The sequence below is a fragment of the Aphelocoma coerulescens genome, chromosome 26 (genome assembly GCF_041296385.1).
Source record: "Aphelocoma coerulescens isolate FSJ_1873_10779 chromosome 26, UR_Acoe_1.0, whole genome shotgun sequence".
In the NCBI taxonomy this organism is placed as follows: Eukaryota; Metazoa; Chordata; class Aves; order Passeriformes; family Corvidae; genus Aphelocoma; species Aphelocoma coerulescens.
Window position 1 is genome coordinate 1263858 of NC_091039.1, and position 25297 is coordinate 1289154.

The 25297-nt window shown below is 52.7% G+C and overlaps 3 protein-coding genes across 8 annotated transcripts; 2 read left to right on the forward strand and 1 right to left on the reverse strand.

Annotated features, from left to right (window-relative positions):
- The first annotated feature begins 908 nt into the window (after positions 1-908).
- Positions 909-3343, forward strand: LOC138099042 (tetraspanin-18-like). The gene is made up of 7 exons (XM_068996064.1): positions 909-965; positions 1210-1404; positions 1920-1994; positions 2241-2339; positions 2431-2610; positions 2855-2938; positions 3296-3343. Exons 1-7 carry the CDS (start codon positions 909-911, stop codon positions 3341-3343), a joined length of 738 nt encoding a protein of 245 aa, XP_068852165.1.
- Positions 3344-4148: 805 nt separating this feature from the next.
- Positions 4149-8952, reverse strand: UBE2T (ubiquitin conjugating enzyme E2 T). 6 transcript variants are annotated; one of them, XM_068995698.1, is made up of 7 exons: positions 8881-8952; positions 7865-8143; positions 7261-7330; positions 6465-6570; positions 5746-5844; positions 5285-5365; positions 4149-4428 (listed from the first exon to the last, which is right to left on the reverse strand). In XM_068995698.1, the coding sequence occupies exons 2-7, from the start codon at positions 7968-7970 to the stop codon at positions 4303-4305; spliced, it is 588 nt and encodes a 195-aa protein (XP_068851799.1). In that variant the 5' UTR covers positions 7971-8143; positions 8881-8952; the 3' UTR covers positions 4149-4302. The 6 variants fall into 6 exon arrangements, with proteins under 6 accessions (XP_068851799.1, XP_068851801.1, XP_068851797.1 ...); XM_068995700.1 differs by lacking the exon at positions 8881-8952 and adding an exon at positions 8843-8868; XM_068995696.1 differs by lacking the exon at positions 8881-8952 and adding an exon at positions 8825-8867.
- A 4181-nt stretch (positions 8953-13133) lies between these two features.
- Positions 13134-24913, forward strand: LOC138098915 (cryptochrome-1-like). Its single transcript, XM_068995834.1, has 10 exons — positions 13134-13594; positions 14498-14614; positions 16631-16778; positions 17037-17177; positions 19060-19230; positions 19749-19889; positions 20335-20486; positions 21637-21734; positions 22204-22314; positions 23986-24913. The coding sequence occupies exons 1-10, from the start codon at positions 13182-13184 to the stop codon at positions 24075-24077; spliced, it is 1584 nt and encodes a 527-aa protein (XP_068851935.1). The 5' UTR covers positions 13134-13181; the 3' UTR covers positions 24078-24913.
- The last annotated feature ends 384 nt before the right edge of the window (positions 24914-25297 follow it).

Below are 25297 nucleotides of genomic sequence, written 5' to 3' on the forward strand. Positions count from 1 at the left end.
CTGTGGAAAAGATTTAACTTTTTACCCCTTGGTGTGCTTGATTTGTGGAAACCTCCTCGTTGCACCTGATGCAGAATAAATAAGATCTCCTTTCTAACATGACTCTGTGTTTAGAGAGCTCCTAAAGTCAGCAACGAGAGGGAACAGACCCAGTCATCCATCTGGGATGTCCCTGTGTCCCAACAGCCCCACCTGCCCGCGCACGGGTCCCGTCTGTGGCTGCTGAGGGCTTCCCCGAATGGCCACAGCAATAATTGATGGCCGAGGTCACCCCGGCCCGGTGGGGCGGCTCGTCTTTCCCTGCCCACAGGTTTCATTTCCTTGGCTGAGAAGAGCCGGAGACTCCCGGCTGCCGCTGGCACAATGGTGGATCCTGTTCCCCATCAATCATTCATGTCCTCGCCGCTGGAAGGGGTTTCTTGGGGGCTGCTGGAGTGGAAAGGGGGGAGGGATTTTCTGACCTTCGTGATATTATCTAGGTGCTGGCAGCACCAGGGAAGGTTGGAGGTACCTGGGTCACCCGCTGTCCCCACAGGGTGAGTGGTGTGGGGGCTGAAGGGAACACAAGATTTAGAGGGGACATGGGATTTGTACGGGACACGGGAGTTGTAGGGAACATGGGATTTGGTGGGGACAGAGGGTTTGGAGGGGACATAGGACTGGGAAAATGGGGTTTGAAGGGGACATGTGGTTGGGAGGGGACACAAATTTGGAGAGGAAACAGGTTTTTTGGGGTGTCATGGGAGATGGTGGGGATACAAAATGATCTGGCAATTTTGGGAGGCTGCATCCCCCCACATTCTGCTGGAGCCATGGGGTCCAGGACAAATCAGGGCTGGCTGTGGCCAGGGCTCTGCTCTCCCCTCCATAGGGACAAACACTGCCGTGTCCCCCCTCCCGGTGTCCCCATGGGTGTCTTGAGCTGCATGAAGTACCTGATGTTCATCTTCAACGTGCTGGTGTTTGTGAGTCCACCTGGGCCCCGTGGGGTGCAGGGGTGGAGAGAACCTGTGCCTGGGGAGCGCCATCTCCAGCTGGCTCAGGGGTGGGTGACACCGGTCCCAGGGAGGGGACCAAGGGTTCAAACATCCCCCATCCACATGGGGTGACATTTCCGTCTGACTCGGGTGGGTGACACCCATCCCAGGGAGGGGACCAAGCCTTGGACATCCCCTGACCCCATGCTCATCTCCGGACCTCCCCCTGCAGGCCGGGGGGACATGCCTGGTGGGCGTGGGAGTCTGGGTGGCCGTGGACCCGGCTGGTTTCCAGGACATCGTGGCCGCCAGGGCTGTGCTGAGTGCAGGCGCGTGGCTGCTGCTGGCCGTGGGCATCGCCCTGTCCCTGCTGGGCTTCCTGGGCTGCTGCGGGGCCCTGCGCCGGAGCCGCCCACTCCTGCTGCTGGTGAGGGAGGGAGATGGGTGGGAAGGGGCTGCAGGATGTGGGCAGAGGCACTGGGGGCAGGAGTCATGGGCTGGAGGGTGGTGGAGGGTGCAGGTGTTCCTCATCCTCTGTACATCCTACCATCCACTCCCCATCTTGTGAGTCTCGATTTAGAGCCCAGAGGATTTATAAAGCCACTAAGTGGGGTCAATTCTCTCTGAAGCCACTGGCTTGCCCCACATGGCATTTCTAAGATATCCCCACTGCTGGTGAGGGGCAGAAATGCCTGTTTGAGCACCAACACCCCCATTTCTTCAGCATCCCCAGTCCCTTGCAGACAGTGCTTGTTTTTGACCCTGGCCTTGCAGCCACAGTGGTCAGAGAAGTGGAATCTGTTCCCAGGAGCCTCACACACATCCCTCGTCTCGAGGATGCAGGGCACAGGCAGGGCTGGTGTAGAGGAGGGCAGGGGTAATGTGAGCAAGCTGCTTGTGGGATCGGGCTGGTCTCTGACTCCTTCACCTGCTGCCTTCCAGTTCTTCATCCTCGTCAGCCTCGTCTTCCTCATGCAGCTTGCTGGGGCCGTTCTCTTCCTGGTGCACTGGAAACAGGTACTGGCACCGTCCCCAGTGTCGCCAGCCTCCCTCTGTCACACCATGGCCATGGCTCAGAGTCCACCACACAACTGGGGCTGGTGTGGGGACACCCTTCCCCTCACCTCCATCACCAGCACCACAACACAAACCTCAAAGCAGGGGGGGAGGGGGTGTCCACTGGGTGCCCAACTCCCCTCCAAAGGAGCTGGTGCTGAGCAGAGTGGGAGAGGAACAGTCCCAGCCCTGGCACCAATCCCACAGGTCCAACCTGAGCGCTTCCTGTCCGAGCTGCGGAGGAACTATGGTGGGGACGAGGGTGCTGAGGTCTTCTCCACAGCCTGGAACACCCTCATGGTCACGGTGAGCACCTGGGAGGCTCCTGGGGGTGTGTGGAGCACACACAGGATCCACCAAAGGTGACCACGGTGATGGTGTTTCCCTTCTGTTCCAGTTCTCGTGTTGTGGCGTTTTAGGACCTGAAGACTTTGGGAACGGCTCCCGCTTCCAGGAGCTGCACCCAGGGACGCCATGGCCACGGGCATGCTGTGCCCGGAATGGGCTTCTGCAGGCAGGAGAGCTCCTGGGCTGGGAGCAGTGCCAGGACAGAAGCCCTGGCTACATCCACGAGCAGGTACGGCACAGCTCTGCTGTGTCCATGTCCCTGTCTCAGCCTCAGCCCTCCCCAGGCTCACAGAGCAGAGCATGAGGGACAGGAGCCTGGGACATTGCCTGGCTGTGGTTCCACAATCCAAGGGCTCCCAAAGTCCTCAGCTCGTCCTGCCACACAGAAGACCCCCCCACCCCCCAGTCCCGCTCTGGGCTCCCCGTGGCCACGGGGAACACGAGAGAGCCCCTCCCTCCTCTCCCTGCCCCAGGGCTGCTTCTCCACCTTCGGCAGGACCCTGCAGAGGTACATCTCCCTCCCTGGGACCTGCAGCTTGGCCGTGCTGGGTGTTGAGGTAATGAGGGGGGCTGGGGACAGGGCAGGCAGAGGGTCCCCTCTTTGTGGCAGGGGGGTTGCTCAGCAGGCAAGGAGAGCACAAAGGGGCTCAGGTCTGTCTCAGGGTACAGAGCCCACTCTCCACTGCAGATGGGGCAGGTGAAGGGACAGGGGAGGCTTTGTTTTGCTCCCCCTGGGTCTCCTTGCCCTGGTGTCCCTGTGCAGCACCAGGACAGCTGGCCCAGGTCCCTTGAGGGGCACAGCAATGGTCCCAGGCCAGGGACCCTCCAGCCCCTCTCTGCTTCCAACCACAGCCAGGCCCGGCCTGGCCCAGCCCTGCCGTGGGGCTGACCCTCTCCCGCCTCTGCCATTCCAGATCTTCGCAATGTTCTTCGCCTTCTGCCTCTACTACAACTTCGACTGAGTGGGACAGGGACAGGCTCGGGGCTCTGGGAGCAGCCGAGGACACAGCCTTTCCTCACCCATCAGACTCAGCTCATCACTGAGCTCCATCACTTCCCAGGCACTGGGAACCTTGCCGAGTCCTGTCTCTGCTCCAGAGGTGGGCCTGGCTCACCCTTCTGGGAGCAGGGACAGGACATGGGTTAAATTCCCAGCAGGGAACCTGCAGAGCAAGAGGCTGAGCACTGCCCTTGCTCCCCCTGCGAGCTGCAGTCAGCCCTCATTTCTGCATCCCTGGAAGTACTGACAACTGTCCTCCTTAGCCCAGTCCTCTCGTGCTCCTCACCCTGCACATCACAGCGCTGACATCCCAGCTCTTCCACATCCATCCACTCTCAGATCGCTGGGAATCCTTTGGGCTCTTCCTCCCCTGCCCTGAGCTGGTTCTTGTCACTGGCCACCTCCTGGAGTCACAACAGAGCCAAGACACCATCCAGGTTATCCTAAATGGTCCAACTGGAACCTAACAGACTGCTGTGGAGAGCCAGGGTTATAAGACTTGAGTTTAATAACTTAGCCCTTGAGGTTACATGGAAAACGAAGCCTTTCCCAGGAAAGGACTCGCAGCAGCTGGTTCTGACCTGTCTGCTGCTCAGCTCCTGCTCTCAGCCCGTTGTGAAAACAGAAACTGAACTTCTTGGTGCTATTCCCATGTCTCTGAAAGCTGGAAATTGGAAGCTGAAGTGGTGCTTCCAGTTTTCCTTTTCTTTTGAATATTCCAAAACCTCCACTCAACAAAATGGAAAAACAGATATAAAAGCCTTATATTTTATTAATATAATGGAACTTTTCACAAAAAAAAAAAAACCATGCCAAGGAACCAGAAACCCAAAGCTGGTGCAGCCCTTTAAAGGCAGACTCTTTCCTTGTACCTGTGTGAGGGGAAGGGGACAGTGACAGCCCCAAGAGAACAAACTCCCCTCAGGAATCTGGGCAGGATTTCTTCTCCTTCCTGCTGATGTTCACCCCTTTTCTTTTCTGCGCGGTCGATTCACTGCTGGCGCTTGTTTCACTTTGGACGATTTTCTCTTCCAAAGGCTTGGAAGCCTGTGATGACCCAAGAAATAAAAGAGCTGTGAATAATTTAATTTTACAGCCATTGGAATGCCCTGTGCTCCACCAAAGTAAGAGCTGACTGTACTCTGGCTCTCATGCAGTGAGCCTTTGCTGTTCTGCTCCCGCTGCTGGGGTTTTTAGGAAGGGGGATGAGAGGAGAGCAGGAGGACTGAGCAGAGCAGTGGCACACACACACAGAGGAGCTGGGTTGCTCCAGGGTTCCGTGTGTTGGGGCAGGGATGGCTTCACTCTGTGCCCTCCTGACAACCACAGTGAACTTGGAAATGGGTTCAGAGCTGGAGCAGTGAGCACGACTGCCAGGGCTCCTGCAGGGAAGATAGCCTCATCCCAGAAAGGGTGTTATCCAAACAAGGTGCAGGGAGGGAAGGCACCTAGGGAAGGCAGAAGGCCCAAAGGTAACTGATTTTTGGGCAGTTTTTGATCTGCTTAAGTGTGGTTTATTTTTAGGAAACTCATTCATGAGGTGAGGGAGAGGAAAGGAGGCAGGAAGAGAGGAAGGGTGATGGGAGGAAGGCTGCACTCCACCAGGGAATAAGGGAGACCAGGGAACACAGATGAGGGAGAACAGGGCTGCAGGATCCCTGGGAAGAGTTTATCCATCTGCCCTTCCTCCTCGAGCAGCACAGCAGTTTTTAGTGAATGAGCATTTAATTGGAAGGAGAGAATGTAATGAGCTTAAAAAAATATGATGAAATTAAATACAGATCCAAAACACAGAGCAGAAGGGGAGGAAGGACAGAACAAAGCAACTGTGAAAAGGAAACTGAAACAAAAGGACTGTAGACCAAGAGGGAGCTACACCCAGTGAGCAAAGCGTGGTCCTTACTCTCAGCTGCCCTGCGTATTTCTCAGTCCACTCCCTGGCATTGAGCAGGAACAGCTGCTTGTTGTACTTGTACTCCGAGGACTAAATGGGAAGAGCAAGACAAAGACAGAGATTTGATTGAATACCTGTCATCAAGAAGCTGGCACCAAGTCTGGCTTTAGGACTCCTAAAAGCACACTAAAACCACAACAAGCAGAAAGTGTAAAATCCATTTAGTTTGCTTGAAGAACTCATGCTGCCATTTGCACTGAAGAGAATGGTTTGAAAACAAAATCTTGACCATCTCTTCTGGCCTCAGCTGCCTCAGGGAAGCCCAGGGACACCCCAGCTGATCCAGGTCAGGCCACACTCCTAGTGTGTCAATCCAGAGCAAGTGAAGCAGAAGCTGAGCCTAAATCCAGCCCTGCACTCCCTCCCCACCTGTGTCCATGGCCAGGAGAGAGGGAGAGGAGCTCACGTACGATGTCAGCCATGAGAGGGTCATCAGGGTTGGGCTCTGCCATCAGCAGCTGGATGGAGGTCAGCAGGGTGGAGATGTTCAGGGAAGGCCTCCATGCACCCTGTAAGGAAATGGGATGAGAGCAGCAGCTCAGAGAGAGAAACCAGCACATGGCAGTCCAGAGACACCTCAGAACCCACAGCACTTCAACCCAACCTGCCCACAGCTGCCTTGGACTTCCAGCACCTAGTGCCCCATGGAACACAGCAGACCCACTCTCAACACAAGGCTCCAAGGAAGCCCAGCTGACAGCCAGGGCAGTGCTCATGGCTCCAAGGTGGCCAGAGCTCAAAGGGCATTTGGAAAAAGCTCCCAGGCACACGGTGGGACTCTGGGCCTGTCCTGTGCAAATCCAACTCATGGCCCCAATGATCCATGCGTGTCCCTTCTAACTCAGGAGATTCCATGATTCTGTGGGCTGGATCTCTGCTGTGTTGGGGCAACTCATTTTCAGACCTAAAGCCTTTTGACTCCAATCCTTAAAACCTTGGAAACTTATATGGAACAAAGAACGTCATGTTCTGGCTCTAAACAAATGAGATGCCACTCAAAAATGTCACTCCCTGCTCCCTGTAAATAAGTCAGGAGTAAACAGACATTCAATCAGGCTTTTACAAGAAGCAGATAAGGAGGTCATTATCCTGCCCAGGCTCACTTACCCACACCCAAGCACTGTCTTACCTTGGGGGGTAACTTAAGAACATCCAGGCAAATCCTCCCAGCAGAGTCGATGTTGGGATGGTAGATGGGGGTCAGGAAGCGTATCTTTGGTGGCTCAAATGGGTACCTGAAGGCACAAGCATTAAGAAACCAAAGTTACTGTTATTTCTGTAGGCCAGTTGTTTTGCCACCCAAGCAATGCCACAGCTTCCTCCTCTCACCCTACATGACACCCTTCCCCACAAATCTTTGGAGGCAGTGCTCTGCCTTTGCTGCTTCCAGCTGTGTCTGAGCAGCACTTCCCTGGATAGACTTCCACAAGGGAACAACATAAGAAACTTTGTACTGATGAACAAGCTCTTTCCAGAAAGCTTTGGGACAGTATGAGGAGGCAAAAGTCTTATCATGCACTTTTAGGTTTTTAATCACACATCTTTGATGTTCAATGCAAAATAAGTGTATCAGCCACTGGAAAAATTGCATTCCTTAAAAAAAAGGGTCTCAACCCCATTCCTTGTTGGGAGGATAAAGGAAAGACCCACATGTTAGCCTTTACAGCAAATACATTACATCAGTTTACTCACACTTGAAAGCAGGACTACACCAACTACTTAACCAAACAGCCTGCTTTGGGTGGGAAGGGACCTCAAAGCCCATCCAGTCCCACCCCTGCCATGGCAGGGACACCTTCCACTAGCCCAGGGTGCTCCAAGCCCCATCCAACCTGGCTGTGGACACTTCCATGCATGGGGCAGCCACAGCTGCTCTGGGCACCCTGTGCCAGGGCCTGCCCACCCTCACACGGGTGTCCACTTACCTTTCAGGAACTATGATTTCCAGGTTGAATATTCCTTTCTCATATGGTGTGTCCACACCTCCTAAAATTTCTTTAGGAGCAAGATGAAAATACAAGAATTACATCAAAATCAGAATTACAGAATGGTTTGGGTTGGAAAGGACCTTCAAGATCATCTCGTTGACAGCAGTCCCCACGTACCTCCCACAGTTACAGAGCTGCTCAGGTGACAGAATCATAGAATGTTAAGGGTTGGGAGGGACCTTAAAGACCACCCAGTTCCAGGAACACCTTCCATTATCCCAGGTTGCTCCAAGCCTCACCCAACCTGGACACTCCCAGGGATGGGACAGCCACAGTTTCTGTGAGCAACCTGTGCCAGGGCCTCACCACCCTCACAGGGGAGAATCCAGGAATAAAAAATATCATCTTATGTGAGACCAGCTCCCCTCCACAGCATCAAAACTGAGGGCAGACCAGCCCAAGGCACAGGCCAAGCTGTGTTTAAAGGAAAATAAAATCCCACACTTCCACATAGCCTATAAAGGCCAGAGCACACAGCAAGCACAGACCTAGCAGCAAATTGCAGCCCAGCCCTGCCTTTGGGAGCCCCCAAGGTACGTACGTGCCCGCAGGTCATCGAGCTGCCCGTTCTGCCAGCAGGTGATGCCCGGAGGTGGCTCTGTAGCCAGGAGCGAGAGCTCCCGTGTCAGCCGCGAGGCTCTCTGCATGGTGCTGGAGCTCGGACACCGGATTCCACTCCTGACAAACCCGGATTTTTTAAAATACCCCTTTGTATTGAGAAATTTTTTTGGCTACAGATGTGGGTTTTGAGCTGTTATCCTGATGTGATACCAGAGTCACAGAGAGGCTGAACCCGTTCCTGGAGCGGCTCTCACACCTGCTGGAGGAGCGGAATGAGACTCTTTATAATCCATGCCATCTCCTCAGTCCCCAGCTGAGTCTAATAAACTCTGGGGTTTAACAAACCCTAAGGAACTGGGAGGCCACGACCAGGTTCTAAACCCCTCATGGAACTGTAGCATCTGCCCCAGGACCAGCCACGTCCCTTCATGGTTAGGGTACACACTGCCCTGCTGGAGCCACCCATCAGTGCCCCCTCCCACCCCAAGGGCCCATCTCCCCCTTCCTGTGCAGGGGGAATCCGAAAGCTGCCCAGGGACGGGCCACTCCCGGCCACAGCAAACTCCCAGAGCAGGGGTCTGCTCTGCCCCCCCAGTCCCCATGGACAGGGACACGGGGACACCCGCCAGCCCGCCCTGAGAGGAACCCGTCCCTATAACACACTACAGCCCTAACCACCCACGCTGAGGATGTGGGACCCCCCCAGGCCTAACTTCCCCCACCAGGGATTATCGTTTCCCTCAGGCACCACTAGCACGGACTCCCCCGCCCGAGCACCCCTCAGTTTCACTGCACCCCTAGCCTGACTATGCCCACTGAAGAAGCGTTTCACCCCCCTTCATCAGCCTAATTAATTAACCCCTCAGCCTAATTACCCCCGCACCCGGACAAGAGCTGCACCCCTCTTCCCACAGATAGGAACAACCACCCACAGCCTCACCGCTCCTAGAGCCCTTACACAACCCCTTCAGAACAACCTCCACCCTCTCTACTTACTAATTACCCCCTCACTCTAATTAACTAACGGCCCACAACGACCGAGCCCCGCGCTCCCGCCCCCCAGGCCCGTGAGGCGGCGCGCGGCGGGGGCGGGACTTCCGCTATCACCTGGCAACGGCGGACGCCTGGCGGGCAGCCCCGCCCCCCGGCCCGCAGCTCGGGCGCTGATTGGGCGGTGCCGGCGCTCAGCCCCGCCCCTCACCCGAATAGGAGCTCTGCCATTGGGTGAGCGCTGCGGGCGGGAACCCTGGCCCCGCCCCTCGCTGGGACCCGCTCGGGGGGCGCGGCCCGGAGTTGCGGTGTGGAGGCGGGAGCGGGGCCGGGGCCGTCCCGCGACCCTCCGGAGCCCCGGCTTTGGGACATTCCGGCCCTGGGACCGTCCCAGCCTGAACCGCGTTAAACCTCCGCGGACAGGGGGTAGGGGCCCGCTGGGAACGGTTCTTATATAACCCGCCCGTTCCGGCGTTGTGTAACCGGCCCCGTGGGGCGAGGCACCGGCGCCGCGCCCGCCGGCCCGCAGGAAGGAGGTAAAGGCGGCTCTGGGAGCCACCCCAGGGAGGAGGTGGGGGACCAGGCCGGGCCGTTCGCCCCCAGCTGCTGCGGGACGGGGGCCGCCCTCCCTCGTTCCCTCCTCGCCACTTGCCCGCCCGTCTGAGGGGCCCGGGCAGGGGATCCTGGAGCCCCGGGCCGTCTCCCGCACCCCGCTTCCCTCCCCATGGGTAGAGACTCTGGGGAGGGGTTCTCAACTCGCTGCAGTAGAAGCCCCAGTCAAGCCCCTACACTTGGGTGGGCTTGGGACTTATTTCCTACTTTGACTCAAAATGCCATTTTCTTGCATCAAAGCTGTATCCAGTACCGTATTTACCACCGAAAGTATTCAAGCAGGGAAAAGAACCTAGAGGTTGGAATCAACAGTAGCCTCAGGTCTGGCTCAGTGTGGAGAGTGGGATTATAGAACCAGATTTGTGCAAAAAATGCCGTCTTAGATCCCAGAATTACTAATAATTGAAGAATTGTTCTCAAGCCTATCAAATCAGAATAACATTAAACAACTTAACGGTGATAATTAGTCCACTTTCCAAGCCCAGACTGTGGTTTCAGAGAGCAGGTGTGGGGCTGCTCTCTCCAGGTGTCCGGCACCTGCGTTTAAGTGTTTTACTATTGCTTCTGAAGCAGCCAGGATATAGTCAAGGAGCATCTGTGTTTGGATTTGACAGTGGAGAGTGCCCCACAGAGGAAATTAAACTGAAGTTTCTCTTCCCAGTTCCTAGGCCTTGGTCTGTCCCTGCCCTGTCTGGCTCTGCTGGCTCCAGGGAGCAGTGGGACCAGAGGGGAGCTGCCTGCAACCCTCCTCCTTCTCTCTTGGGAATTACAGAAAAGCCTGAGTGCCTTGGACCATCTTTGATGCAGAATCCACCTCAGTGCATGTGTTTATGGTATTTAGGGGTTTTTAAACCTGGGCAGCTAATTTCTTGATGCCTGTAGGAACAGGAGCACCACGGTGGGATTTGGATAGTGCCACTGACAGCCCCTGCATCCCTTCAGCACATCCCTGCCTGTGAGAGAAATGCTCAGCAGCGAGAGAGCCAGGATGAGTGACTGTGTGACCTCATCTCTTTGGGGTGACGTGTTGTGAAGACCTTGGTGTGTCAGCTGAGCAACCCTCAAGGTAAGGCCTAGTTTTTCCTGCTTTCTGTCTTGATGTGCCTGTCCCAAAGTGTAGGGATGAATCCAGTGAGAGGTGTATTTTCTGCCTGCCTGGTTGATTTTTGGGGAACACATGTGATCCAGATGTGGCAGGGAGTCTGCCCAGCCTTGCTGGGTGAATGGACTCGAGTCACTGGTTCATGGAGAAGTGGAAGAGTAGCAGTGGATAAATCCCAACATGAGGTCAATGACAGACAGCACCTGCTCTACCTTCTCTAGCATCCCAGAGGATCTTTCCCTTCTTCCTGACAGGACAGGAGTGTCCAAGGGTGCAGTTCCTTTCTGACACCACCCATGGCCTGCACAAGTGATCCCCCTCCCCATTCCTTCCCACCCAGTAGGGGATCCCAGCTCCTCACCCAGCCTTGACAGCTCTTTGTCTCTGGGCTCCCTCCCTTCCCAGTGAGTTCCAGACCCTTTTAATGAAATCCCTGTTGCCCCAGCTCTGATTTCCCCAGTCCCCTTTAGTGGAATCTTTAGTGGAATCCCCAGAGCTACCCTTGACCCAGGCCCTGCAGCCCACCCAGGCCCTGGCCTGGAGCCCACCTGCCCTGTGCCCAGTCCCTGTTATGGTGTAATCCTGCTCCCCACTGCTCCTGCAGGGATGCCACCACTAGAAGGGATGGAATGGGCCCCAGCCCAGGGACACATCTTGGGGCCATCCATGGCCTGTGTGGGGCACTGGGCTCAGAGCAGTCCCAGCTGTGTGGGACCCAGGAGCACTGGGTGAGTGTGATCCCACAGGCTTCATGGGGCTGTGGGGCCCTGGATTTGAGGTGACCCTGCAGACCATGTGGAGCTACAGGGCTTGGGACAGCCCCAAAGGCTGTGGGGGCCTTGGAGCCCCTGACTGGGGCAGTCCTTCAGTGAGGCTAGCTGGTGCATAGGGTGCAGGGGACTCTTCCAGCATGCTTTGCATGGTTTAGTACCCAAAAATGCCAGCTGGGTGCTCCCCTGAGCAGCGGGAGTCACCTTGTTTTTCCGGTTCTCCCAGGAAGTGGGTACAGGGCCGTGCCGAGCTGGGGCGCAGGGCAGAGCACCCCACACATCCCAGCCCGCACTGGGCTGCAGCCCGTGCTCGTGAGTGTGGGGCCCTCCTTGGGGGGTTGTAACACAGCGGGTTTGTCTGGATGCTGCCAGTATATGTGTTTGGGAATAGAGCAAATCAGATTTCTGCAAAAGCTGCTGGATGTGGGTTGAGCCGGGACAAGCGCTGAGTCACCCGGGGCAGCCATGGGTGAGGGGGTGAGTGGAGCTGTTTGGCTGGAAGAGCAGAGCTGGATTAGGGATTGTTGTTTGGTTCTTCGCTAATCCCTAATCTCTTAATTCTCCTCTGGGGGTAACACTTGAAATTAGCAGCAGGTGGGGACCCACCTGGAGGTGGGCATTGAACTTTCCCGGTTTTCCACGGAAGAGCAAGACTGGGAGGTGCTGCTGGGCTCAGTGCAGACACGAGGTGGCAGCTGGGCTCCTCCTTTGCTTCCCGGCACCTACTTAGTCCATTGTCCTGAACAGGGCAGCCAGAGTCTGGGAGCTGCTTCCCACACTCTGAGCACCTTCATCCTGAGACCCAAGGTCAGCGCTCCTGCCAACCCTCTGAACTCAGCTGAAGGGGTTCAAAGGGGAATAAATGTATGAGTCAAGAGTAGTCTTGTGTCATTATCACACCCAGCTCTGCTCTGGAGACAGGCTGGGAGAGCTGGGGGTGTCCAGCCTAGAGAAGAAAAGGGGAGACCTTAGAGCCCCTTCCAGTGCCTAAAGGGGCTCCAAGAGGGCTAGAGAGAGACTTCTGATAAGGGTCTAGAGGAACAAGACAAGGGGGAATGGCTTCCCACTACCACAGGGCAGGGTTAGATGGGATATTGGAAGAAATTCTTCCCTGTGAGGGTGGCAGGCCCTGGCACAGGGTGCCCAGAGCAGCTGTGGCTGCCCCTGGATCCCTGGCAGTGTCCAAGACCAGGTTGGACAGGGCTTGGAGCAACCTGGGCTAGTGGGAGGTATCCCTGCCCATGGCAGGGGGTGGAACTGGATGGGCTTTAATGTCCCTTCCATCCCAAACCACTCTGGGATTCTGTGAAGTCCATAAATTCAGATGTCTCCTACTAAAATCCCCTGGCAGAGGGAGTATTGTACCAGGTCTCATGAGCTGATTGCTCCTGTGGACTTCCTTGAAATCAGCTGATGACTTCCAGAGGGTTTGCTGACAGCAACATTTGTGGGGTTAAAAAGTGTTTGTGCACTAAATGGAGCTCTGGCAGCTCCATCTGTTTTGATTCCTTCCTTCTGGTGAGTGTTATTGGGATGTAATTTCATTGAGGGATTTAATTTAAGGATTTGAGTGACTCATTTGGGGCAGAGACCATTCTCTGTGGAGCTGGGTGGTGATCCTGCTGCTGAATGGTGGGGCCAGAGGAGAGGTTTGGTCTTGTTCCTGCTTTTCTCTCTCATGAAAACTTATCAAAGCAAGAGGTTTGTGGTAAAAACTGCAGAGGAGTTTGTTTTGAGCTCTATTTCCAATTGTTAATTGACCTTGTTCTCTCTAGGGATTTGGTATCCTGAATTCCAGGAGTTCCCTTCCCCCTGTAGCCAGGATGCTGCATCGCACCATTCACCTTTTCCGGAAGGAGCTCCGGCTCCACGACAACCCAGTGCTGCTGGCTGCCCTGGAGTCCTCAGAGGCCCTGTACCCCGTGTACATCCTGGACACAGCATTCCTGACCTCCTCCATGCACATCGGGGCCCTGCGCTGGCACTTCCTGCTCCAGTCCCTTGAGGATCTTCACAAAAACCTGGGCCAGCTGGGCTCCTGCTTGCTGGTTATTCAAGGGGAGTATGAGACCGTTCTTAGGGATCACGTCCAGCAGTGGAATATCACCCAAGTGACGCTGGATGCAGAGATGGAGCCCTTTTACAAGGACATGGAGGCCAACATCCGGCGCCTGGGGGCAGAGCTGGGCTTTGAGGTGCTCTCCCTGGTGGGCCACAGCCTGTACAACACCCAGCGGTACGTGACTGCCCCAAACCCACACGTGTCTCCAGGGGGGTAATTTTAGAAGAGAAAACTCCAAGTGTCTTGGATTTTCATTTGGAGAAAGTTGGACTGGCTGAGGTGAACATGGTGCTGTTTGCTGGAGAAACTTTGTGTGCTCCTCTGTTGGAAGGAACAGAAGAGATTGGGACAGGTTTCAGGATTTCAGCCTAAAGAGCTGGTTAGCTTTTTCCTTTTGGGCAGTTTAATTCACCTAAAAACTTACTCTTTTAAACAGAGTGGAAGAAATTCTCTAACTCATTTAATAGGACTCGTAAAAGTTCTGTTAAATGTGGTAAAGAATTTTTGGTGTCAGATTTTTTCAAAATCTTTCAAATCAACTTTCACTGGTATCTGGACCCACTTGGATCCAAGCTGTTACTCAGTGCTGAATGACTGAAAATATTGAAATTACTAAGAAGGAAAATAGGAATAACTAAAGCAGCCCTAACACTGCAGTTGTGCACAACCCCAAAATTATGGAAATGAATGGATGTGTGTAACCTGCAGTCTTGAATTCAAGCTGTTTGCACAGGTGATTGCTCACAAACAACAGTTATTTACTGCCCTGAACCTGGTTTTTGTGACACCAGAGGCATCCCACACCCTGTCCTGTGTGTCCTGCCTGTGTGTGGCTGTACAGGTGAAACCATGGCTGGAATCCTGATCCCAGTTTTGTTGTCTCAGGTCTTGAGAAACTGCTCTTGAGATGGATGTGCATTCACTCAGGGGAGTTTTACTTGTAAAATCTGTAATTTCCACGTTCAGTTGCACTGATGGAGTTGTTACAGCCTCTGATGTCACCTTCCTGTCCACTGGCAGCTCCAGCTTCTTCCTTGGTTTCTGTTGTGTGAAAAGTGATCTTGGGTTTTTTTTTAGCATTTTGGACCTAAATGGTGGGAGTCCCCCATTAACTTACAAGAGGTTCCTTCACATTCTGTCTCTGCTTGGTGACCCTGAGGTGCCTGTCCGAAACCTCACAGCTGAAGACTTCCAGTAAGTATCAGCCAGTGAGTGGGAATTGCTGGGCCTCTTTCTCTGCCCAAAAGAAGAGCCAGGGCCAAATGATAACGATGCATTTTAGACATTTTCTTGTTTTATTTCTATGCGTGGAGGGTTATAGATTCTATATACAGGGGATGTGACTGTTGTTAGGAGGGGAGAGCAGATGGTGGAATGGTCTGATACTCAGCTCTTTTGGTATTTGTGCAGCAGATTTCCCACCATTTGGGACACCTCATGAAATAATGGTTGGATCCAATGATTTAAAGGTCTTTTCCAACCTTAATGATTTTGTGATTCCATAAAAGTCTTAAGCTTTTGCAAGGCACCTTGAGAAAAGCTTTTAAGAGATGGCAAACTCCTACAGAGGAATGCCTGGGGAATTTACTCAAAGGCATGCTCTACATTCCTCTCAAGATTTTGGACAGGAATTGGGTGAACCACTGTAGTTTGTTTTATGCAGGAAGTTCGGTGGAATAATCCTACTGTTCCCTCCTGGCTTTAAATCTCTCCTCCCCTCTGCTGTATGGGAAAGAGGGACTGAGCTCGTGTCTCCCAGGACTTGAGAAGAAGCTCAGAGTCAAGGATGTCTTGTGTTTAGCTCTGCATGAGGAGAGGTCAGTGATCCAAAGGGAGGTAAGACTGGGGCAGGAGAGAGCTGGGATGGGACTGCAGGTCCTTGGGATTCAGTATCAGATTCCTCCTGCATGGCCTCAGCTCAGTGCCACCAACCCAGGCTTGGGTCTTCCCATCTTGGGGGAGTCCTGTTAACTCCTGAGTATTGTCCTCAAACAGTCTGATGACAGGACTCATGTAAGTACTGGGATATATAAGTTCCTATATTTTTTTCTAGCACTTTTTTTCCCCCTTTCTTGCCTAATTTGTTTGTTTGGACTTTTAAAATTAATGCTGATGAGAGAGAAGTGGTTCACATACTTCCCAGCAGGCCTGAGCTATGTCAGTGCTCTGAGAGCTGCACTGGCCCCACCTCTGTAGGTGTCTGCAGCACGCTGAGCTCAGGTTTGTCCCGGTGAGTACAAACATCTGTTGATGTCTGAGCTCATTCCTGGGTTGTGAGAAATCTCTGTACCACCAACACTTCCTTGGGCCTCTTCATCTGTTTTATAAGGTGGGGAAGAAAAACCAAACTGATGCTCTTCCAGCCTTACGGGGGGCAGAGGCCTTGGGAAGCCTCAGCAGCTGAGGCTGAGGAGATGCTGGGGGGCTGCTCAGGGGTGTGTGCTTGGGGAGCCCCCAGCTTGGTTAGCAACGAGCAGCCAGGGTGGCCCAGGGAGCTGATCTGCCTCCTTCCCTATGAAACTGAAAGGGAGCAGGTTTGGATTAGATGTTGGGAAGAATTCTCCCTGTGAGGGTGGGGAGGCCCTGGCACAGGGTGCCCAGAGAAGCTGGGGCTGCCCCTGGATCCCTGGCAGTGTCCAAGGCCAGGTTGGACGGGGCTTGGAGCAACTTGGGACAGTGGAAGGTGTCCCTGCCCATGGCAGGGGTGGGACTGAATGGGCTTTGAGGTCCCATCCACCCAGACCAGTCTGGGATTCTGTGAAACCTCTCCAGAGTGACCTCAGACGCACAGGATCTGGAGTGGCCTTTGGAGGCAGCACCAGAATTGTGTTTAGGGTCTGAGGAGGCTCTTAGTTCCCTCCTAGGGATGGATGTGACAGCTGGGAGCAACTGGAGAGGAGCTATCTCTGAGCCTTGTGTAGGGAGTGGGAACTAAAAGGGGTCTGAGCTGTGGGTCTGCAGCTGCCCTGAGTACTGTAACTTGGTGGGACTGTTCCTCTTTCCCCAGTTCAGGCTAGAATTCCCTGGAGCAATTGCAGGATGAGCTCTTCTTCCCCAGGAGAGTACAGCCTGGCATTTCTGGCTGTGCTTTCATTCCCTGTGCTCTGGTTGGACCGTGACAGAGGAGACTTGGCGTGTGCCATGGACAGGGGCTGCCTCCTTCTCCTGGCTCCTGTTGCCCCTTTCAAAGAGTTTTCTCTCTCACCTCAGGAGATGTAGGGCCCCTGAGCCAGGCCTGGCTGAGTGTTACAGGGTGCCCCTCCCTGTGGATTTGAAGATTTCCTCAGAGAGTCTTTCCCCTTGGAGAGGAGGGGAGACTGAAGGGCTGCAGCGCCTGGAGCAACACTTGACTGACCAGGTCAGCCCTGGTGGAACACAGGGGGATGGTGGTGGTTCCAGGTGGGCTGAGGTCAGTGCCCAGCTTGGCTTGGAGGAGGGTGGCAGCTTGGGCTCAGGTTTTGTTCTCCCTGATTTCTGGGAAGTGGGAGTATTTTCCAGGCATTACATCAAACAAGCTCCTGTGATAGTGAAGCCAGTTCCAAGAGCTTTCCTCTGTTTATTACTGGACATTTGTAATCTTGTGCTCCCTGAACCCAGATTGCTGTTTTCATTTCAGGGCTGGGTGACAAGTTTTACTAAACCAAGGACAATCCCAAACTCGCTTCTTCCAAGCACCACAGGCCTGAGCCCATATTTCAGTATGGGCTGTCTGTCAGTTCGGACCTTTTTTTATAGGTTGTCAAACATTTATGCTCAGGTAAGCAAATAATTGCTCCAAGGTAAGCAAATCCAAAACTGTGACATGTCTGGCATGGCAGGCAGGATTTAACACTCAGATCATCTTGGTAGAGACTTGGTGTATCAAAAATGCTGCTTTGTTAATGTCTTCTCACAGTGTCTCATGAAATCTGTGGAGTGGCTTCATGTTGTGTGAAACACCTGTGAGTGTTTGTGGCTCTTCCCAATTAAGTTTTAGAAACAGGATATTCATATTCTAAATTCGTATTTTCATCAGGGGCTGTAGTGACAGGACAAGGGGAAGCTTCAAACTGAAAGAGTAGGGTTAGATGGGATATTGGGAAGAAATTCCTTCCCTGTTGAGGGTGGGGAGGCCCTGGCACAGGGTGCCCAAAGAAGCTGGGGCTGCCCCTGGATCCCTGGAAGTTTCCAAGGCCAGGCTGGACAGAGCTTGGAGCAACCTGGGCTAGTGGAAGGTGTCCCTGCCCATGGCAGAGGGTGGAGCAAAATGGGCTTTAAGGTCCCTTCCAACCGAAATCATTCCATGGTTCTATGAATAGGGAGCAAGCAGACATGGGATCAGCATGGAAGCCCAGGAAAACCTTCCTGAAATTCAAGGATTTTAGTTCGTTTGTCTGGTGGTACAAGTCCAGGTGCAGAGTCCTGCATTTTGGCCACAATAACCCCCTGCAGCCCTACAGGCTGGGGACAGAGTGGCCGGACAGTGCCCAGGCAGAAAGGGACCTGGGGGTGCTGGTTGACAGCTGACTGGACATGAGCCAGCTGTGCCCAGGTGGCCAAGAAGGTCAATGGCTCCTGGCCTGGATCAGGAATGGAGTGGGCAGCAGGAGCAGGGAGGTCATTCTTCCCCTGTACTGGGCACTGGTGAGGCCACACCTCGAGTGCTGTGCCCAGTTCTGTGTCCAGTTCAGGAAGGACGTGGAGATGCCTGAACGCATCCAGAGGAGGGTGACAGGGCTGGGGAGGGGCCTGGAGCACAAGTGCTGTGAGGAATGACTGAGGGAGCTGGGGTTGTTTAGCCTGGGGAAAAGGAGACTCAGGGGTGACCTTACCACTCTCTGCAACTCCCTGAAAGGTGGCTGCAGCCAAGGGGGGCTTTGTCTCTTTTCCCAGACAGCAACCAAGGACACAGTCTCAAGCTGCACCAAGGAAAATTTAGGTTGGATGTTAGGAAAAAATTTTTTACTGAAAGAGTGATAAAGTTCTGGAATCATCTGCCCAGGGAGGTGGTGGAGTCACCATCCCTGGATGTGCTTAAGAAAAGATTGGATGTGGCACTCAGTGCCATGGTTTAGTTGAGGTGGTGTTAAGGCATGGGTTGGACTCGGTGATCTTGAAGGTCTCTTCCAACCTGGTGATTCTGTGGTTAAGGGCAGTTTTTGATCAGTTCATGCAGTTTTGTTTCTGGAAGTCAACTGGTTTTGTCTTAGACAAGTTTAAATTGTAGCATAAACCAAAACCATGTTCAGAAAACTTGTTTAATGATTCTTAAGAAAAAGTGAGCTTGAAACCAACCCAAGAAAACCAAGGTCCTCCTGAACCTCCATCTTAAGATTATCTCTTGAGACATGGCTGAGCCACCTGAATTCAGTTAACACATTAATAAACACATGTTTGGTGTAAGAAATCGCAGTGTGACACTGTTTTGGAAGGTAGATGGAGAATGTTTGAGGTAACACTGAGGTCTGGCAGTTTGGCTTTGCTTTGGGCCAGACAGCGTTGCCTCAGATTTTTTTGACTGCCTTGACTTGAATGTTGAAGTGCCTCGAAACCAGTATTGTAGTCAGATTAATCTTTATTTTATGGGCCTGACAGTCACAAAATGAGTGAGGCTGCAATGATATGTATGAACTGAAGCTGTCACCTTGTGTCTTTTGCAGGCAAAGCACCACTCTCTGCCCCCATTGTCACTCCAAGGGCAGCTGCTGTGGAGGGAATTCTTCTATACAGTAGCATCAGCAACCCCCAACTTCACCCAAATGGCTGGGAACCCCATCTGCCTCCAGATCTCCTGGTACAAGGATGCAGAGAGGCTCCACAAATGGAAAATGGTAAATGAGGCACGGCCACAGCAGCTGCATTGGAGCTCGGGGCTTTCCTCTTCCCTTCATTGGTCCCTGCTGGCAGTTTGAGGGACCAGCTGTGAGGGCTGGGAATGTTCAGCCTGGAGAAGAGAAGGCTCTGGGGAGACCTTAGAGACCCTTCCAGAAGGAGCTCCTGGACAGCTGGAGAGGGACTGGGGACAAGGGATGGAGGGACAGGACACAGGCAATGGCTTCCCAGTGCCAGAGGGGCAGGGATAGATGGGATATTGGGAAGGAATTCCTCCCTGTGAGGGTGGGCAGGCCCTGGCACAGGGTGCCCAGAGCAGCTGTGGCTGCCCCTGGATCCCTGGCAGTGTCCAAGGCCAGGCTGGACATTGGGGCTTGGAGCAACCTGGGACAGTGGAAGGTGTCCCTGCCATGGCAGGGGCTGGAATGAGCTTTAAGGTCCCTTCCCACCCAAACCATCCCGTGATTCTGTGAAGGCAGTGTATGAGGGGAGGGCTGATGTTCCTGTTCTGCTGCAGGCACAGACAGGGTTCCCATGGATCGATGCCATCATGACCCAGCTGCGCCAGGAAGGCTGGATCCATCACCTGGCTCGGCATGCTGTCGCCTGCTTCCTGACACGGGGGGACCTCTGGATCAGCTGGGAAGAGGGAATGAAGGTTCACTGCTGGCTTTTTATTTTCCTCTGTTTTGCCTGGCCCTGAGAAACCCTGCACAGCCTGAGTCTAGCAGTGGGAGGGTTCTGCAGGGGAGGGTTTCGTTCTGAGCCTTCCTGTGGATCTCAGGGTTTATGGAATCTCTTGGTTTGTCACTCGGTGCAGTGGTGGTCCCTTCCCCAAATCCTCATGATTTTTGGATAATGAGGATACTGGTGGAGACGTGCTCAGTCTGTAGCAGGTCCCAAACCCAGAGTTTTTGGGTTGCTCTGGCTTCCTTCTGTCTTTGTGAAGAGCATTCCCGGTGTGCCTGTGAGGAGGCAGCCCAGGCCCCACAGTGCTGTGTTTCCAGCAGCAACCCCACCCTTCACCTCCCAGCCTGGTTTTGTCTAGTTTTTGCAATGCAGCCATTTCAGGGGTGTTTTTCTCTCTCTTCCCTGACGTGCAGGTGTTTGAAGAGCTGCTTTTAGATGCTGATTACAGCATCAATGCTGGGAACTGGATGTGGCTGTCAGCCAGCGCCTTCTTCCACCAGTACACGCGGATCTTCTGCCCTGTCCGCTTTGGGAAGCGCACGGACCCCCAGGGCAACTACATCAGGTCAGGGGACACCCCCACCCCACCCCACCCCACCCCACCATCTCCCTGAGAGCTTCTCAGGCTGCTCTGACAGCAGGAGCTGATGAACTGGATCAGTTTGAAACACACACACACACACCTGTTAAACAGCACTCAGAGCAATGATCTTGTGGAACTCATGAGGAAAGTGAAGCGTGGAAAGCAGAGAGGTACCTGTGCTTCCAAGTGATGGCTGAGCAGGGCTTGTGTTCGTCTGTGAGCATTTGTTGCCTCCAGTGCTGTGTTTGATCACCAGGCTGGCTCCTCTTTCTAAAGGATTTGAGTAGAACTCTCCACAGCTTCCCTGGTTCCAGTCAGCACTTTGTTTCTTGCTTTTCATAGAATTCTGGGATGGTTTGGCTTGGAAGGGACCTTAAACCTCATACAGTTCCACCCCCTGCCATGGGCAAGGGCACCTTCCACTATCCCAGGTTGCTCCAAGCCTGGCCTTGAACACTTCCAGGGATCCAGGGGCAGCCACAGCTGCTCTGGGCACCCTGTGCCAGGGCCTGCCCACCCTCACAGGGAGGAATATCCCAATATCCCATCTAACCCTGCCAGCCTTTAGTTGCACACACATGGGTTTTATTTTCCACTCTGAGTCTTCTCTGTTTCAGAGACTCATTTCCTCATCTCTCCCCAAGGTGCTGATGGGCTCTCTCAAAGCACGGGGGGGTTTCCTGAGCTCACTGTGTTCATGTTGAGCAAACAGCTCCATTTCCCCACAGCTCTTCCTCCCATCCTCTCTAGATTTGGGTATTGCCAAGGAGAAGCCCGTGCTGAGGTACCTCACAGAGTAGGACAGAAAATGACTTTTGTTTTTTAAATTTATTAATGTTTAGGATGAAATGTCAGTGAAATGGTTTTGGATAAAAATACATTTTAGATGAAATCAAAACTGAAGTACTGTTTAAATCACCCCATTTATTCTATGCTGTAAAGTTAACTTTTGGAAGACATCACCTATGGAGGTTTGAGAACATAAATCCACTTCTTTTGTGGAGAATGAATCAGAACTTCCCCATGGATTGTAATAGCAATAATAACATGGCACAGGTTGGTTTACACTTCTCTGAATATATGAATATTTGCCTTCAGGATTATAAACCCCCCTACTATCCCTGTTTTGTAGGAAATACTTGCCTATACTAAAGAACTTTCCCTCCAAGTACATCTACGAGCCCTGGACAGCATCTGAAGAAGTGCAGAAGCAAGCAGGGTGTATCATTGGTAATTCATTCACATTCCTTGCTAAGGATTTTCTTGCTGCTAACTGTCCAAATTAAATGTGTCTGAGATGGCAGCATCACACTTCCAATGTAAACCATTTCTCTTCTGAAAATGGACGAATCTAACAGCCTCCCTTCTGTTCACTCTCCATTAACATTTTTTTATTGGAGTCTCATTTCAGAGTACATATTCTTGCCTCAACTTTATGTCCTAAAACTCTTGGATCACTCCAGGCTTTTGCCTTTGAATTTATCCATCTTGGATGCTTGGCTGCTTTAAATAGTAACAGAACATCTTGTGCTTTTACTCCTGCTCTAACACATCTTTGAAGGCTCTTATGTCAAAGTGGGAGCTCATCTCTTTGATGGAGAGGATTAGGCACTTCCATTTAAGAAAAGATGGAAGTGTTTTAAATTTGGGGAAATGTCCTTGCTGAGTCCAGTAAAGGCTCTGCCTCCATGTTGTCCAGGTCAGGATTACCCCTTCCCCATGGTGAACCACAAGGAAGCCAGTGACCATAACCTTCAGCTGATGAAACAGGTCAGAGAGGAGCAGCACAGAACAGCCCAGCTCACGAGAGGTGAGAGGTGCTGCAGCACCCATGTTCCCTGTGCTGTGGCACACAGGCTGTCCCCAGGAACCCAGGGCTCTGGGGCTTGGCTTTGGGTGCTTTTCCAGGGTGCTTTTCCTCTTTGGATACCAACATCATGCACAGCTCTTCTAGTTACTGTTAAAACGCTGTCCCAAGTGGGAGAACAAGAGTTTGAGCCTTTTCTACCTTCCCTCTCCCCTTGGAGCATCCTTCTGCCTGCTGCAGAAATGCCTTCCCAAAGCCAGATCTTCTCCACCTGCCCACACTCCCCAGCCCCAGGCTGGCTGGGTGTGTCTCCAAGGTGCAGAAATCTGTGCAGCTCTGCCCATGCCTCTTGTGAGCCAGAACATCCTTGTTTGTCCTTGGTACCATGCTCTGCCCTGAGCCATAGCAGAGATTGAGATTCCCACTGAGCACAAAGCTCTGGAGAGGTGAGTTGTTCCAAGAAATTTACCTTTTGGCCTAGTTTGCTGTATTGCTTAACCCTATGGATAACAAACAGGTAGTCATCAGGCAAAGCTAGAACACTCAAACTGTGCTGAGCTTGAAGTAATTAATTAATTAGGTATTTCCAGTCACACAGATGCGTCACTTTTGGCATCTGTGCTCTTAAAATTGAAATCCCAGGGCCTGTGCTGAGCTCAGAGGAATCCTTCACAGTAAAACATGGAATCTCAGCCTGGTTTGGGTGGGAAGGGACATTAAAGCCCATCTAGTTTCTACCCCCTGCCATGGGCAGGGACACCTTCCACTGTCCCAGGGTGCTCCAAGCCCCAATGTCCAGCCTGGCCTTGGACACTGCCAGGGATTCAGGGGCAGCCACAGCTGCTCTGGGCACCCTGTGCCAGGGCCTGCCCACCCTCACAGTGTGGAATTCCTTCCCAATATTCCATCCATCCCTGCCCCTCTGGCACTGGGAAGCCACTGCCTGTGTCCTGTCCCTCCATCCCCTGTCCCCAGTCCCTCTCCAGCTCTCTTGGAGCTCCTTTTGGAAGGGTCTCTAAGGTCTCCCTGGAGCCTTCTCTTCTCCAGGCTGAACATTCCAGCTCACCCAACCTGGCTCCAGAATGGAATTTAAGTGACAAAATACCTTTTTATTTAACAGTGGGCCACAGCAGCCTCTCTTTATTTTATAGAAACTCAACATGCAGCAGCTGAGGGGATCCTTAACTATTCCTTACTTCCTATACTGCTCTGGTCTGAGGGCATTAATTGTTCCAAACCCTGGAATGGATACCTGTGAATGTGTCCAGGAGGTTGCACACTGGAATAGTTCAGCTATAACCACTGCATGCTGGCAGTTCTTCCAGCAATTCTGTGGTACCAGGGACTCAGTGGTGCTCCCAGCATGCTGCTGGGGATAGGTAGAGCCAAAATCTTGAGAGTCCCTGACTCCAGCACCCAACTCTGTATGAAACCAGCTCATACAGGTGAGCAGATACTGGAATAGAGTAAGGGCCAAGGAGTTGCATTGGGCTTGGAGCTGTCTGCAAGGTGTCCCTGCCCGAGCTTTAGGGCCCATTACAACCCAATCCATCCTGGGACTCCATGGTTCTTGTTGCCTATGAACAGAAGCATTTTCTGATACTTTGTGTCTTCACGTGGCTGAAGTCAGAGAAGAATTTCCAAACTTTAATCCTTCTTCCTTTCTCGCTGTAGATGATGCAGATGACCCCATGGAAATAAAGGTAAAATGTGACTACTCTGAAGAAAGCATTTCGAAAGGAAAAGTGGCCAGGATGACAGAATAAACCGAAATTCCCTCAGGTGTCACCTGCTGGGAACCAGAAAAAGGCAAGAAGGGAGAGCCAGGGGCCAGCTGATCTGGCCAAAGCACTGTCCTCTGTACTTTGCCCTGCTAATGGTTCTTCTTGCTTGTGACCTGACCTCAGGAGAAGTGTTGGATCCTGAGTAGTGTTAGTGCAGTTATTTTGGATGGAATTATCTTTGAGTGGCTTCTGGACCATTGGTTGAAGCTGTTGGGTGAATGCAAGAGGTGCCTGGTTGTGGCAGGGCCTGCTGCTGCAGCATCCTTCAAATCCACGTATTTCATGCACCTGTTTAAATAGATTTTGTGATAAATACTCATCTCAATGTCAGAAGACCACGTGCACATTAATGTGGTTGCACATTGGTATTAGGACCTTGTTTTGCTTGCCTTGTAGAGACAGAGACTTAGGGACGTTCAGATTATTTATTTTAAATTCCCAGTTTGTGATTGTAATCCCCAGTTTGGGGAGACAGCAGAGTGCAGCCCCTTGTACTTGGTGTGTAGTTTTTAAGTCATAAGTAGGAATTACTATGCATTTTAAGAGCAATGTTAAAAATATCTCACTAAATTACTAAATATCTCACTAATATACAGCTCTATCACCATAATTCTCCTCTTTGGCTAATTCCTCTACACGTGCAGGGCAGAGGTTAATTCTATCATGTACCACATGGAAAAATTTCCCCTCCCACTGCAATGTGTTGTGGAGTTTGACAAGGCTGGATTAGTCAATTATGGTTGGGGGTTTGGGGGTGGGGGAGTGCAGGTGGTATTTTGGCTTTGGAAAGAAATAAAACTCATTTCTGACATGAACAATGCAAGGGCTGTGGAGCAATCTCTTACCACGATTGATATCCATTGGTCCTCCCGGGAAACCTGGCAGCACAACAGCCCCAGCAGGAATCCAAACTCCTCGGAAGCATCCCGGGATCCAGTGCAGGAGCAGCATGGGAACCACGAGCACCAGGAGGAGGCCATAAACTGCAGGGTCTTTCAGTGCTGCTGGAGGCCTGCAGGACCTGTCAGGGCAGAGCACGCTGGCAGCAGGGCAGTGAGGTATAAATACAAAGCTGCAAGGACCCTCCTGCTGCTCCAAGCCTGGAGATGCCCATGTTCCCTGACACTTCAGCCCTCCAGCAAACCTCATGACTTGCAGGGATGGCCAGAATGAAAGGCCTCCTGTCTCCCTCTTTAGGGAAG

Coding starts and splice junctions, on each gene's coding strand:
- LOC138098915 (XM_068995834.1), top strand. CDS start 13,182: ATGCTGCATCGCACCATTCACCTTTTCCGGAAGGAGCTCCGGCTCCAC. Junction 20,487..21,636: donor CCCCAGGGCAACTACATCAG/GTCAGGGGACAC, acceptor CCTGTTTTGTAG/GAAATACTTGCCTATACTAA. Junction 22,315..23,985: donor AACAGCCCAGCTCACGAGAG/GTGAGAGGTGCT, acceptor TTCTCGCTGTAG/ATGATGCAGATGACCCCATG.
- LOC138099042 (XM_068996064.1), top strand. CDS start 909: ATGGGTGTCTTGAGCTGCATGAAGTACCTGATGTTCATCTTCAACGTG. Junction 1,405..1,919: donor GCCGCCCACTCCTGCTGCTG/GTGAGGGAGGGA, acceptor GCTGCCTTCCAG/TTCTTCATCCTCGTCAGCCT. Junction 2,939..3,295: donor TGGCCGTGCTGGGTGTTGAG/GTAATGAGGGGG, acceptor CTGCCATTCCAG/ATCTTCGCAATGTTCTTCGC.
- UBE2T (XM_068995698.1), bottom strand. CDS start 7,970: ATGCAGAGAGCCTCGCGGCTGACACGGGAGCTCTCGCTCCTGGCTACA. Junction 6,571..7,260: donor GAAATCATAGTTCCTGAAAG/GTAAGTGGACAC, acceptor TTGTGCCTTCAG/GTACCCATTTGAGCCACCAA. Junction 4,429..5,284: donor AATACGCAGGGCAGCTGAGA/GTAAGGACCACG, acceptor GGGTCATCACAG/GCTTCCAAGCCTTTGGAAGA.